At 51.4% G+C, this 14813-nt stretch overlaps 5 protein-coding genes across 5 annotated transcripts; 3 read left to right on the forward strand and 2 right to left on the reverse strand.

Annotated features, from left to right (window-relative positions):
- Positions 1 to 793, forward strand: EsH8_VII_000378 (cell wall mannoprotein 1 family protein; the record flags this gene model as incomplete). Its single annotated transcript, XM_083270511.1, has 2 exons — positions 1 to 153; positions 230 to 793. The coding sequence occupies 2 exons, from the start codon at positions 1 to 3 to the stop codon at positions 791 to 793; spliced, it is 717 nt and encodes a 238-aa protein (XP_083128068.1).
- Positions 794 to 3237: 2444 nt separating this feature from the next.
- On the reverse strand, positions 3238 to 4479 carry EsH8_VII_000379 (uncharacterized protein; the record flags this gene model as incomplete). Its single annotated transcript, XM_083270512.1, has 1 exon — positions 3238 to 4479. One exon carries the CDS (start codon positions 4477 to 4479, stop codon positions 3238 to 3240), a length of 1242 nt encoding a protein of 413 aa, XP_083128069.1.
- Positions 4480 to 5671: 1192 nt separating this feature from the next.
- On the reverse strand, positions 5672 to 7560 carry EsH8_VII_000380 (nucleic acid/nucleotide deaminase domain-containing protein; the record flags this gene model as incomplete). The annotated part of the gene is made up of 4 exons (XM_083270513.1): positions 5672 to 6711; positions 6772 to 6852; positions 6908 to 7444; positions 7509 to 7560. The coding sequence occupies 4 exons, from the start codon at positions 7558 to 7560 to the stop codon at positions 5672 to 5674; spliced, it is 1710 nt and encodes a 569-aa protein (XP_083128070.1).
- A 2995-nt stretch (positions 7561 to 10555) lies between these two features.
- EsH8_VII_000381 (uncharacterized protein) lies at positions 10556 to 12166 on the forward strand (the record flags this gene model as incomplete). The annotated part of the gene is made up of 1 exon (XM_083270514.1): positions 10556 to 12166. The coding sequence occupies one exon, from the start codon at positions 10556 to 10558 to the stop codon at positions 12164 to 12166; it is 1611 nt and encodes a 536-aa protein (XP_083128071.1).
- Positions 12167 to 12584: 418 nt separating this feature from the next.
- On the forward strand, positions 12585 to 14567 carry EsH8_VII_000382 (uncharacterized protein; the record flags this gene model as incomplete). The annotated part of the gene is made up of 2 exons (XM_083270515.1): positions 12585 to 12722; positions 12792 to 14567. The coding sequence occupies 2 exons, from the start codon at positions 12585 to 12587 to the stop codon at positions 14565 to 14567; spliced, it is 1914 nt and encodes a 637-aa protein (XP_083128072.1).
- Between the last annotated feature and the right edge of the window lie 246 nt (positions 14568 to 14813).

Consider the following 14813-nt stretch of genomic DNA (forward strand, 5'->3'; position numbering starts at 1 on the left):
ATGAAGACCTTTTTCGTTCTTAGCTCCTTGATGTTCAGCGTCGTGCTTGGCGCGCCGTCCAGCGACATCATCAGGAAGAGAGATCTCCAAACCATTCAGAATGCGTTCATCAACTCCTCCACCGCTGCATCCAACCTGGACGTTGCCATCAGGGTGAGTTTACTTCCATAGACTTATATACCGCACTCGGGTCTTCTTCGTTCTCACATGTACTGACATCTTCCCTTAGGCCTTGACATCCGACCCCAACAGCGCCGCTGCCCTTGCCCCGGCAATGGCAGGCCTCGAGGGCGCCCTCGCCCAAGGCCGCGACGATGTTGCCAAGACCCAGCCGCTCACCATCACCGACGCGATTGGCCTGCAGAACTCGGCCGATACGTTGACCAAGAGCGTCAAGATCATGGTCATGTCGACGATGTTGCAGCGCCAGACGCTCGACCAGCTCGGCGCGACACCCATGCTCCTTCAGTCTTTCATGAACCAGAACATGATTTCCGCCGCCCTTGGCCAGAACGTGCTCTCCAAGCTGCCCGCCGAGGGTCTCTCCAGCGCCATGACCGCCTTCGCCGGCGCCGGCGGCTCAGTCGGTATGGGAATCATTTCTCTCAGCAACCCGCCTATGGCCATGCCTCCCGGTATGGGACCTCCCCCTATGGGTATGCCCATGGCAGGCGGCCAGGCTGCAGCGTCACAGGGAATGTCAACAACGGGAATGTCCACACCGCCGGCCACGGCAGCATCGACGAACGTGACCGTCAGCCAGGTGCTGGAAGGAAAGGGAGAGAGGGCCTGAAAAGGCATTTTTTTAATGAGACAGGAGTCAGCGCTGGGCGTGGGGACTAGAGGGAGAACTATCGGATTCTCTCCCAGATTATTATTGTACATCTAGAAGTCCTATTAGCAAGACACATACATATGCACAATCACTCACCGTCTGGTTAGAGCAAATGCTCTCTTGTTTCTAAAAACACGAAGAAGAGAAATGCGACAATCGTGATGCCTAGTTGAAGTTGAGCCTCGAAAGGGTTGAGTCAACTTGTTTGGAGGTCTCCAACGACTTGGAACCGTCTGTTGGTTGTGTACCAAAACATCTCAGAGCATGGATTCTGTGATTATTTTGTTAAGCCTCAAGTCAATTTTTTTCCATTCAAGTTGTAGACGAATGAAGTATGGTTAGTGCAAGTTGGGCGGGCTCTTGTGATAGCAAAGTCTCTCCCCGCAAGTAACAACATTTTAACAGACCGTCATAACACACAAATACTAGCATGGAATTCCATACTGTTAGGCAGAACCTGACAGTATCTGAATAGGATGCAACCCCGCTCCCCCCTTTCCTGTCGAAATCAAAGCCGCTCATGATTCTCATCAGTCTAAAGCCTCAGACCTCAGACTACTTCCCAGAAACCATCTTCGCTTAACTAGCCAAACATGTATCTAACCAAAATCACGCAGTTCTACAAATATCATGACTATTCTTGTGGGTATGACTGGGGCCATCCATCTGACGGGGCCTGTCCGTCTGACTGGGCTTGTCCGCGTGGGCGGGCCAGTCCGCAGCCGCCGTTCGGAAAGAGCGGAGGCTGCTGGAATCTGTGCGTTTCATCCAGTCTCGTCGTCATTCATAACTCAACGTAGTATTCAACCTCGACGACTAACCTCTCACTGCCGTAGCTGGCGCGACTATACGCTTGTTACCCACCACCTGCAACCAACGCAATATTTCTCATAGGTTTCAAAAATGAAGGAATCTTCAAGTTAGTGTACCTCATTAACAAACATTCACGTTAACTGGGGACTGTAGGCGCGCGAGACCAGAGACCAAGACAGCTGTGACGGTTTCGAGCTCGGGCTTACTCCACATATGACGGAGCCCAAATTCAACAACACTTCCTCGGCCAGGCCGATATTCTTTTCATTTCGTCGTTCGTGTCATTAGAGGGGCAATTGTTGGAAGTTTATGATGCTCAGAAAGGGGCACCTGTTAGTTGAGGTGCACACCTTGAATCACCAAACTTCCGTCTAGTTAGGTATTCAGGAATCAAATGCTCTCAAATTCTAGTAGGTATATTACATAATATGATTGCAAGACATGGTGCAGAAAACGCTCTGTCTATGGCTAGACAAGCAATGCATTGTTATCTTTGTCGTGACTCCGCGTGCTTTCTTGCGCTTTGACTCGAGAGAAAAGCCTGCGCCCCTTGACGACCTAACCACCAACTGACACTGACAACCCAATGACGAAACTCGACAAGACTGAATGGGCACAATACCCAAATTCAAATCTCGTTTTCTGAAACGAAAAAGACCATGACCACGTGTCACCGTCTTGAGACATGTGGCGAGTGGCGTTTATGTGCCGCAGCACCACTTGAAAACGATCGGAGACCACTCCACTGCGTTTCGGCCCGTATGGAGTAATTTGCCCATGTCCTTGGGTTAGGGTTGTTTTTCATATGAGAGCATAATGAATGCAGAAGTAGTTCTACTGCGAGTTACGCTTCTTGACGACTTTCGACTCGGTGGGCTCCTGTGCCCAAAGGAATTACTGGGGCAGCTTTCTTGGTAAGGACGCAGGCTCTTACACCAGGCCGTACATGGTGTCAAACTGCTACCCTAAAGTTAGAATTGAATTCTGATAGGAAGATAAGGCATTTAAACTTGGACCAAAGTTACCAAGTCACTGTATGCCTTAAAAAGAAATGACTCCCACCCCCATATTTGGTTCTTTCCAGGACGCAATCCATAAACAGACACACAACCTAGTCTTAAGCTATGCCTCATTATCCAGAAGCCATCAGCTTAACAATTAACCCGCACACCTGGCATGGTGGGCGAACGACTTTCATGCGAGTGGCTCTGTATCCCTACTCCGAGTATTCATCATCAGGAATATGCCCTCCTAGGCGGCCACAGGTGGTATATTTTCCTCAACACCCAGTACTGCCCCAGCAGCTTTGTCCTGGATATCGCCGCAACAGCACCGGTTTGCGTTGTGCTTGGTTAGGTCAAATTGCATAAATAGCTCGGATAAACTCCTTGTTTGAATGAGATTCACATCAATTTTCTTACAATTGCGTTCATGGTGCACCGCGAGTGGGTGTACCACGGTGCGATCGAAATGTAGGGTAAATTATTAATTCTTTTGTTACACATGAAAAAGGCTTTTAAGTTATCGTACAGGCCGACATTAGCCGTTATGGGGTATCAGGTGCATGAAGCATGCCTAGCCGAGCCAGTCTATTTGGCCTCCTTCTTCGCCTTGTCGGCAATCTGCTCCGCCTTCTTCGCCTTGTTCTCAAGAACCTTCTTGATCTCCTCAATCGTCTCCTTGAACAGCTTCTCGCCCTCGTCCTTGTGCTTGTCGGCCACCTCGCGGAGCTGCTTCAGCTTGGGGATGATCTGGTCTCCATCGGGGATCATCTTGAAGTACTGGTCCAGACCGAAGCTTTCGCCAAGCTTGGAGCCCTGAGACTTGGCCTTATCAACAGCGTCGCCGACGTAGCTCTCGAGTCCTCCGAGGTCGCCCGATTCGGCAGCCGACTTGGCCTTCTCAAACAGCTCCTTGGCGTTGCCATTCTTCAATGCGTCGGCGTTCTTCTCGACGAGCTCCTTGATCTTGGGGTTCTTGTCGAGGTAGGGCTTGGCCTCCTCGAGGGCCTTCTTCCACGCCTCGTCACCGAGTTTCTTGACCTGCTGGACCTTCTCCTCGATGACCTTGCGCGCCTTTTCAAAGTTGCTGGCGGTGAAGCCTCCGGCCATGAGGTCCTTAACCTGCTTCCACGTCTCGTCGACCTGCTTCTTCGCCTCGGGGCCGTACTGCTCGCCCATCTGCTTCAGCTGGTCGATGTTTCCGCCAAGCTTCTCCTTCAGCTGGGGGTGGTTGTCGACGATGTCGGAGATGGCGTCGCCGGAGAGGCTAGCAATCTTCTTGGAGATGTCGGCGAGGACCTCGTAGGCCTTGTGGACGGCCTCGAGGCTCAGGCCAGCCTTGGCAACATCCTGAAACTGCTTGTAGGCGTCATTGATGATCTCGTCAGCCTCCTCGCGGTGGTTCTGGCGGACAGTCTCGAAGTCATTGAAGGCGGTGTCGACGTAGGAGCGGCCACCGGGGATCCAGCCGACGTAGGTGTAGGCGAACTGCTTAATGTAGTCGATGGCTTGGTCGGCCGAAGGGGTGTTTTCTTGCAGCTTCTGGGCGGCGGCCGTGTACTTCTTCTCGGCCTCCTTTGCGGCCTTGTTGACCTTGGATGCTGTGCGACCGGCCGGGGTGAAGGAGTAGATGGCAAAGAAGAGACCCGCGCCAGCGAGGCCGCCAGCGACACCGGCTCCGAAGTGGGAGCTGCCCGAACCTGTGCTCCCTGTTGATGATGAAGAGGAGGTAGCGGTGGACTGGAAGCGGAGCTGCTGGCGAGGGGCGCGTACGGCGCGCGTGGCTCGGGGGAGGGTTGAGCGAACGAGGGGTCTTGTGGAGGACATCATCTTGGCGATTTGTGTTGTCAGGTGCTAGCTGGAGCGACAGAGAGTATGCGTGGATTAATGAAGAGGATGGGAAAGGTGTTTCTGAATAATGTTGTTTATTTCGAGGTTGGTATGTTGACGATGAGAATTGGGTGGGAGAAGGTGTGACAGAAGAGGAAGAAGGGGATAGAGACACGGTTCCGGCTGATTATGAAGGGACGAGAACCGATTTCTTTCTCGGCTGGCTAGTGTCGGGTTGGTGGCGGAGCGGACAAACCAAGGAAACGTCGTCACACGTGCTTTGATGGCAATTGAAGTCAAAATGACGATTGAATCTGAATTGCAAGGGCAGCTTTGCCTGCAGGGGAGAGCTGAAAACCGAGGTGACGGGACCGGGGGCAGGGAATGAAAGCTCCGAGCGATGACCAGGATATGACGTCGACGGCGCGCCTCTCTCCATGGGGAGCTTGTTTCCCTTTTGGGGGTTTTGGAGGGGCGCTGGGGGCGCTGGGGGCGCATATACCCCGCATTGGCGGCGGCGTTAGGCGACTCAGCTGCCCCTGAGAGCTCTGATTGCCCCAGCTGGCGACGGGAGATCGGCGATCACCTGCTGTGGGGACGTTCCTCTCGATCAAGGAACGCCCTCGTCATGGTGATGAATTGGGGCTCCATCCGAGCTTGCGAAGTCGACGACGAAAGCTGCATCGTGAGCTTGGAGAGACGATGCCAAGGCAATTAGCAACTCGCCATTGATGTAGCAGAGTGCATCAAAGGGGTGTAATATGTCCAAGTTTGAGTCTTGCTCAACCCAGCTTGTCATCCATCACCCACGTGAGCATGCTGCAATTGCATTCTTCCTGAACTCATCGGGCTCTCGTAGATCGGCTATGGAAGAAAAAATATGCGTTATAGCATCAAATTCATAGCTATGGTTGTGAGATGCCAATAAATAAATGCACTTTGATCCCCCGGAGCCGGGTTTCAGTTATTTTTGCCAAGCTCAATCATCGTCGAGTGGATATTCCTCGCAAGTTTCCGAGACATAATACCGCTGCTTCAAGGCGATCAATAATAGAACATCTTCTCAGTATGTGACCCGAGCCAGAGCCTCAATAACATAACTGGATGATTTGATGTACGTAATGACTGACGGTCGATCATATGGGCTTCTTTGGCCAGGATACAAAAGAAATAACATGCATTCGCAACTCCATCAAGATCGTTTAATTCGGCCGGCAAATAAGATCACTTCTTCATCTTCATCCTCACTCTCATCCTTTTCTTCGATCTCACCTTCCTGGGCACCCACACTCCAAGTATCATCATGGATGTGTGTATTGCTTTGGACAACACGAGGAGGCATCCGTACCGAAGCCGCCATGGAAAGTTCGCCCAGCCGGGACACCATGTTTTCGAAGTTGGAAACGCCTGTAAGCGAATAGTTTGTTGGCAGCGATGATTGTGTGTTGGAGTCAAACCTCTTGCGCTCAGAAGTCTTTTCCCTCAGAGCCGTCAATGCATCCTCGCGGACCTTTTGCAGGACAGCGTCAATCATCTTGGTCTTGTGAGCTGACATCTCATCCTCCTCCAGAACATCGGGAATAATCCAGTTCGGATACACATTCCGATGTGGAGGCCTGACGCGAACGCCGCTGCTGTGCGCGGCAAAATAGTACTCGCAGAGCCGGCACGTGGGCTTGCTGCAGCCGATGTATTTGACATCCTCATAGAACGGAATCGATCGCACCTCCTCGGCAAACTCTTTAAGCAGCCATTCCAAGAGAAGAACTTCACTGTGTACAATGGGTCTAAAGCTTTTTTTGCCGCATTGTCTCTCAATTAAACCATTGAGATTGCAGCGTTGAAGTTCTTCCGCGTATTGTCGATAAGTGTTCAATGTCTCGCCACTCGTCATCCGGGAGAGAATGTCATGCGCTGAGCGGATCGTTTGCTTCTGGATTGGCGGCAGTCCGGCCTGGAAAGCATTCATGGGGTTTGGGAGTGGCTTGCTCGACTCTATAATCTGGATTTCCAGATTGTCAACGTCGAAGAGCTCGGGGTAGCGTTTGCGCGCCTGGATGATGGTCTGAACAGCGATGTAGTAAGAGACTAAACGGCCAATGAAGTGCTGGAGCCCGCACCATTGCGGAGACTCAAATCTTCCTGTTCTGGCCTTCTCTTCAATGGCCCCGTACGTTGCTGATTGGCGCAGTTCAGTAGCTGCCCGGACCAGGTCTTCATCGTTGGAGGCCACTGGGCGAATTGAGTGATTAGCAAACGGTCCCAAAGGTCAATATTTTGGGAGTAGCTTACATGGAGTGCTGCCGTCAACAGAGGTCAGCGAGATATTAGCTACCCGCTGAAGATCGATCAATTTGTTCATCAAAGAGACACCTGGGAGTGTTAGTAAGACACAAATAAAACGTCATGAAGTATGAACCCAGCTCACTCTGTTCGGATTTGTCTCTTTCACAATCGGCAATGCATAGGGACAGCCGCTGCTCCAGCTGCTCCCGATACCATTGGATGCGCTCGACATTGAAGTTCAGAATGTTACGCAGAAGATAATGGAAGATAGGAGAGTTTCTATCATCTCGGAACTCATGCGACTCTTTACCTGCTTGGTTTACATAGAATAAGAGGCTGAAGACAAACTTGTGGACCCCTTCGATTTCTTCAGATTTCCGCTGGTTAGCTGCGAAAGCGTACACCAGCTTGTCAGGCCTTTGAATGATAGCAAGTGACGTGACAGTAATGCCGTGCCGGTGGTTATCGCAGATTTGTGCCATTTTGTTTATGAAACGTTCCAGCAATTTGCTAGGACTCTCGCCAGGGTCGGAAGTGTCGCTTGGTGCCTTGACCTTGCCATTTCCTTCACAAGCTTCGGCGAGGCTGGAGAGGAAAACCAGGGCCTCGAAGAAGCGGTTGAGTCTCTTGCAAAGATTCTTGCTGATGGGGTGCTCTAGACCATTTGGATGAACCATATCTGCGACACGAATATGTTAAGTCCTATTGCTTATGGTACGCAGTCAGGGACGTATGCATCTTACTTGTCCCTGGCTCCTTGCCCGGGCTCCGGGATTTTGCCTTGCCCTTTGCCATTGAAAGTGAATGATTCCTCGAGGCGATTGACAGAAACAGAATGGGAAGGATTATTAGACACGTCCTAAACTAGAAACCGGTTTACCAAGAATATGCTTCCAATGGGTGAATGAAGGTTTGAGTATGATTTCTGAGTAGAGCACTCTAGTCGAGAATGAGATGAGCTTGGCAGCAATTGCGGCTTTATCTTTTTCAATTACCCCCCCTTGTTTCCACCCAAGGTTGCAGCCTTATTTAACGCCATCAAGGAAGTTGGATAAGAAGGACGCCTCACGCACGCATATGCGCAAACCGCCAATTTGCAGCCAGTTGCCTGCGCAGACGTGGTCGTCCTCCCCAACCAATCAATGTGACTTCCGGTCACATTTTGGGCCATTTGGTGTGCTTCTAAGCCATCTGCAATGCTAGAGGCCGACTGGGACACATGTGGACTTCTATTGGCCCAAGCAGGCACATCATGTTGGAGGCCCTCAAGCCAAGCGACCTGGCGCTTCGGCGGTGGAGTCGTCCACCTCCAACATGTATGTTGGTTGACACAAGGCTCCGAGGCATATCGCAATTCATGTGGATGCAATCGGATGCGTCTTGCTTATCAAGCGTAAGGCCGCCTTACATTAAATTGAAGCAGGGTAGGCATCATCATGTGAGGAGAAAGCCTGCCTTGCAAGCGTTGGATACCGTCCCCCGGGCTTGGCCACGCCACGGCAATGGAATGCTCCCAGTACATGCACCCTGTAACCTATCAGAATTTTACTCCACACCGATTGTCAGATGGCGATGAGAGAAAGTTGCCTGTGTTCGCGAAGACGGTCTTGTCGACAGGCCGCCGGCCCAACGGTCCTGTTTCAACACTGCTATTCGCCCAGCGTCGACCAACACATTCGGGATGGAACTGACCAGAAAGAAAAGGAAGTGGAAAAACGTCACCCTGGTGGTAGTAGGACCTTGTAGTCTCTCAAAAACTTTAAATATCGGTGAAAGGCCGTCCTGTCGACCTTCTCTGTCTCCAAGTATGAGGTTCCCTTGATAACAACTCCCTTCTCTAACACTCCTAGGAGAAACAAATCAATTTCACATCCTACCATTTTCTTTGAAACCCGAGGACCGATTAACACTAGGCTGTTGTGTGTCATACCTACATTCGTACTAGGAGGGCAGCAACGGACCGTGTGATCAATGCGGTAGACCGACACTATTGAACAACCCACCAGGCCCCTGTCAATCTGCAGGAGGATTTCTCTTCCATTGTGTTAGGAAATCAATTGAGTCGGAAGATCAAGCATACATCCAGCTGTAAGTGACACCTCTCGCATATCTTGGCCATGTCTCTAGGTGACACACTGACCAACTGCAGTTCACCAGATCACTTTGTGAAGGATTTTATCAAAACTGACATAGAGTCAAAGTTCGTACTATGCAGTACGTGCCAGGTGCTTACATGCACCCTACGAGCAATTACTCCATGTCCGACACAGAGGACCAGGGAGGGGAGTATCCCGCCAATTATCATATGCATTCCGGCTACTCAGCCCCCATTGACCTTTCTATTAATCATTACACGTCTGCCCTGAGCACGAACAATTCGTACTTCACTTCGGCCGACTATACCATTGAACCTGCATTTCTAGGCCACTAGGATTCTGGAGGTGGATCGTCGCAAAGGACCACTTCCCCTAGTGATCAGCGACAATCACAGGTTCAATCCGTGTGGATGAGTGACCAAGAAGCAGCGCGGTTGGCAGAGGAAGTAATGAATGAATCAGACAGCAACACTGTTACTTCTGACATTGGCTATCTCGATAGTCAACTGCAGAGTGATCCATTGGACAGTTCGGGCACCTTTCAGGAACAATCTCAAGCGCCTTATGTATGTGTGTATTGCCGGAAGGATTGCGAAAGTAGGCACAAGCTGAAGTAAGTGCCCATGGCTTCCTTAACTTCGTCGGCAATTCTCTAGGCCTTGCTGATTTGAATATGTAGCAAGCATATGAAGAAGCATACGAAGCCCTACAAGTGCCTTGCACCTTTAGAGGGCATCCCGGAAGGATTGCCGACTCGATGCCCGGAGGCATTTGCCGCGGAGAAAGACCTGCATCGGCACCAGGAAGTGCACCACAATAAAGATCGGAAGGGCTATGATTGCTCTGACTGCCATAAGAAATTCATGAGGAAAGACTATGTCGTGCGCCACAAGAAACGGAGGAGCTGCAAACGAGAGCGAGACGTGGAAGCTATCTAGAGGCAGTTATTTCCCTTTTGCTTTTTGATCTCAACCAGGTTTCCACGTGTTGGTTCCTCACTCGACAATCCTTCAACATTGAATGATTATTCTGTTCCTGTTTTTTCTTCTTCTTCATTTTTTCATTTTTCATATTTCTGTTCAGAGAAACTGCGAACCACATCTGTCATTTAGTTATTTCGACCTACCCTTCTACTTCCAATGCGTCAGTCTTCTATTTTAATCCCGTAGGCTACCACTTCAATTCCGTTGGGAGCCCCATAATCACCCTGTTTTGATGGTTCGAGGTGCCATTTTTGCTTCCGCCAAGACTCACTTATAGCCCCGCCCTCTTCCCATGAAATCGGAAGCCCTGGCAACGATGCCAATGTTAGTGCCAGGTTAGGCGCGAACGCGACGGGACATTATCAAACGATTCTCCTGAGGGAAAAATGACCTCAATTGGCCAAAACAAAGAGCAGAGAAATGGCGTCTCACTTTGCGGCGTTGCCATTGGTTGGGGAGGAATGTTAATCAGTACCGCCAGATGAGCAGCTGGGACGCCAAATAAGAGCCGAAAGCGGTAATGCATGTAAACAGAGGCGGTTTTTTGGAATATTGATTATAGCGAATTGAGAATGTCGACTGTAATTACCCAATATGAAGCGTTCCAACGCTGCCAGTCTTAAATAGAAGCGGTATGTCCGGGAAATATCGAGGCCCAGCTGTATCGTCCTGCCAATTCTCTTGATCAACTCCAAGATTCAGACCTCCAAGATGAAGTGGATTGCATCTTTCGCACTCACGCTGGCCGCGCTACGGCAAGCGGCTGCTACGAATTCGACATCATGTACGCCAAGACTTATGAGCTACTGGATCAACGCAAACGCTTCCATCTCGATTGTCGAGTCCGTCGACACGGATGGCGGTTTCGCTGAGGAGGGCAACATCGCCTTCCCAGGTAATGTCACCAACCTTCCCAGTTTGTGTGCCGTAAGCTTCATCGCCAAAACCACTACGGGGCAAGAGTACAAGTTTGGCCTCTTCCTGCCGGACGACTGGAATGAAAAGATTCTCGCCGTGGGCAACGATGGTTTCTCAGGGGGTATCAACTGGCCCGCCATGGCCGTTGGCGCCAGGTACGGCTTCGCCACTTTTGCAACTGACGGCGGACACAACTCGACTGCGAACAACCTCACCTGGGCTAGTGGAAGTAAAGAGGTGCAGGTGTTATTTGGACACCAAGCTTTGCATGGCTCGCTGCAGCTGTCGCAAAGAGTTGTTCGGCAATACTACGGACTGGCTTACAAGGCGTCGTTCTTCTCGGGAACCTCCAATGGTGGGCGCCAGGGCCTGAAGGCTGCTGAGCTCTACCCCAGAGATTTCCAAGCGTTGTTGATCGGTGCGCCGGCCTGGTGGCAAAGCCATCTCCAAAGCTGGCGGATCGCCCTGGGCATCACCAACCTTCCTACTGATGACGCCAAGCATATCTCAGCCGAGAATTTCACCGTCATCGGGGATGCCGTCAGAAAGCAATGTGACGCCGCCGACGGAGTCGAGGACAGCATTGTCAGCGACCCGAACAACTGCACAATCAACTACGACCTCTTCACTTGCGGCCAAGACGGTGTCGACGAGAAGGCCTGTCTCTCTGCGGAGCAGGTCACCGTTGCTAAGGCAGTTTACGCCGATTATGAAGTGAATGGGGAGGTTGCCTTCCCTGGTCTTACTCCCTCGTCTGAATACGAGTGGGGTTCGATCCTAGGAGACGAGCCAAACGGGGAGGCCGTAGGGTACATGAGAAACTTCCTATACAACGACACTGAGTGGTCTTGGTCGAGTTACAACGAAACTGTACTTACGTACGCCAACGATACCAACCCGGGCCAACTTGACGCCACCAGCTTCAACTTGACTCAATTCTCCAGCTTGGGCGGCAAGATCATCATGTATCACGGCCTCTCCGACGGCAGCGTGCCCCCAAAGGCTTCGCAGTCCTTTTACGACGTTATTGTTGCAAACTCTGGCGGCGACATTGAAGCTGTACGAGGCTGGTTCCGTCTCTTTTTCCTCCCCGGTGTGGGCCATAAGAACACGACTGTCAATGCGCCGTGGTACATCGCTGGGCCGGGCCAGGCTGAGCACATTCAGGGTGGCAGCAACTCCACTGTGACGGGCCTCTCTGATGCGAACCACGACGCCCTTCTCGCCCTCCAACTGTGGCATGATGAAGGCACTGCCCCGGAGTCAATCATTGCAACGACTTGGACCAACGCCACTGACCCGACCACCGAGGTGCTGAGACAGCGCCCCATCTGCCCTTACCCGGCGACACAGAAGTACATTGGAGAGGGCGACCAGTCCAAGCCCGAGAGCTTTACGTGCTAAAAGTTGGACAAAAGAGTGCGAAAGAACAAGAATAATGATTTAGACCGGATGCTGAAAGAAGGTGTCCATAACGATGACGGCCCCGAAGTTGTTTTATATTGCATTGTAGCAATAATGTTTAATGTCATAACAACCATTGCTCTATGAACCAACTGTTTATGTGCATGTGGAGTCAATGCATCCTGGTCCCGTGACTTCGCGTGAGTCTGCTGACGAGAGCATTCCCCGACGCGTCGCAGCCTGAACAAGGAGGGGTTTTGTCACCATCAACCCATGTTGCTCTGGACGATTGACTCACTGGCTGCCGCATTATGCACGTCAGCTATTTCCAATCCCGAAAAGAAGATATGAACCTCCCCATCGTCCTCCCAGCTTCGCCTTCTGCCTTCTGCAAGTCGGATCTGCTCATACTGTCACGATGACGGCATCACCACCGCCGCCTCTTGAAGAACCGTCGGAGGATCCCAAGACCGTTTCGGAGCATGGTACACTTAAATACTCTTTATTGGGTCCTTCGCTGACAAAGGCTGGGCAAGATGCGGTGGATCAATCCAAGGTCTGTATGCGATTCGACCCATAACAGTCTCGAGGCTGCCAAACGAGGTGCTGACAAGGGGTCTTGAAGGTATCCGAGGTCATCTACAATGCGTCCAAGGGATCCAAGTTCTTCAACAGAGAAGAAGAGAGGGATAAGATTCTTACGAAGAAAATCGAGCAAATTCTTGACAAGAAACGTCACCTCGAGAAACAAGACCTCAGCAGAGAGCTCCGTCTAGCGGACCAGCTTGTCGCGCAGCTTGAACTCTCTCGGGACCTGACGCAATACGTTGTGCATGTGGACTGCGATGCCTTCTACGCTGCGGTTGAGCTGCTCGATCGGCCCGAACTCAGAGACGTCCCCTTCGCGGTCGGAGGCGGCGTTCTTACAACATGCAATTACGTTGCGCGGAAATACGGCTGTCGGAGCGGCATGGCCGGGTTTGTGGCCAAGAAGCTGTGCCCCGAATTGGTCATGCTGAAGCTCAACTTCGAGAAATATACGGCGAAGGCACATGAGGTGCGAGAGGTTCTGGTCGAGTACGACCCCCGATTCGAGAGCGCAAGTATAGACGAGGCATATTTGAACATCACAGAATACTGCACAGAGAAGGGCATCGGCCCGGCAGAAGCCGTCGAGCAAATGCGTCGGGAGATCCATGAAAGGACCAAGATTACCGTTTCAGCTGGCATCGCGGCCAACGCGAAGCTCGCTAAGATCTGTTCCAACATGAATAAGCCCAATGGCCAGTTTGTTCTGCCTAACGACCGAGCCGAGATCATGCGGTTCATGGGAAAGCTTCCACCCCGGAAGGTCAATGGCGTGGGCCGTGTATTGGAGCGACAATTGATTGAAATTGGAATCAGGACATGCGCAGATATTTATCCTCAGCGTCAATTCCTCAGACAGCTCTTCGGCGACAAGGCGTACGAGTTCTTGATCAATGTCTATCTCGGTCTAGGGCGCACACGAATCCAACCCGCAGAGGAGTACGAGAGGAAGAGTGTAGGCACAGAAAGCACATTTCGCGACATGTCCGACCCACAACAGCTGAGAGATAAACTGAGATGGACAGCGGAAGAGCTTGAGAAGGACATGAAAAGGGCAGAGTGCAAAGGCCGGACGCTGGTGCTGAAAGTCAAGCTGCATACATATGAGGTCTTTACTCGACAGGCTGTGCTGCCCAGAGCAATATGTATGGCGGACGACCTTTACCACTTCGCCCTTCCCATCCTCGCAAAGCTTGAGGAAGAAATGCCAGGCATGGCACTTCGGTTGATGGGTTTGCGGTGCACACACCTTGTGAGCACCAAGAAGCCAGATGCAATGGCTTTCTTTGGCTTTCGATCTCGGAGATCCGAGTCAGCTGGATCGCCTGACAAGGTCAACAAGGCTAGCGCAAAGTCAGGGGCCGTCGAGGGAATAGATGAAGACGGCTGGGAACAATGGCCCGAAGAGGATCTATTGCATCTCGATCAGGATGACCACCCCCGTGGGGACATCCATGAGGGTGCTGTCATGCACACGACTAGCAGTGAACCCAGCCCGGCTAGGAGACATGGCAAGGAGATTCAACCAAACCCTAGGAAGGATGACGCGCCAGTTGACGATGAGATGTGGGACTGCCCAATTTGCAACCGTCCACAGGCACCGGATGAAAGACATTTCAACGAGCATATTGACCTATGCCTCTCACGCCAGACGATTCGCGAAGCGATGCACGAGGACCCTCCTCCTCCTGCTTCAAGGTCGACAACGCCAGACATGAAGAGAAGCAAGGCTGGGGGAGAGAAGAAACGCGGCAGACCACCAAGAAGACCACCGAATGAGGACCCACGACAAAAGAAGCTATGCTTCGGATGAGGAGCCTTAAGATCGGCCCGGACTAAATGATACCCGTACTTTTACACGAATCACATTTTTTTTTTCTTAGTTTACAGAACGCTGTTTACGTTACCTTCAGATCCAGCTGGCACGTTATCTGCCGAACTTGACAGATTTCTTATTCTGCCATTGCTATCATGTTTTGCACATAAACCACCGTCGCACCTCTGACTGCGCACGGTATTCCAACACTCGGACCAGGTAAATTATTAGCAAAGTTAAATT

The sequence above is a fragment of the Colletotrichum jinshuiense genome, chromosome 7, assembly GCF_051148585.1.
Source record: "Colletotrichum jinshuiense chromosome 7, complete sequence".
NCBI classification, from domain to species: domain Eukaryota; kingdom Fungi; phylum Ascomycota; class Sordariomycetes; order Glomerellales; family Glomerellaceae; genus Colletotrichum; species Colletotrichum jinshuiense.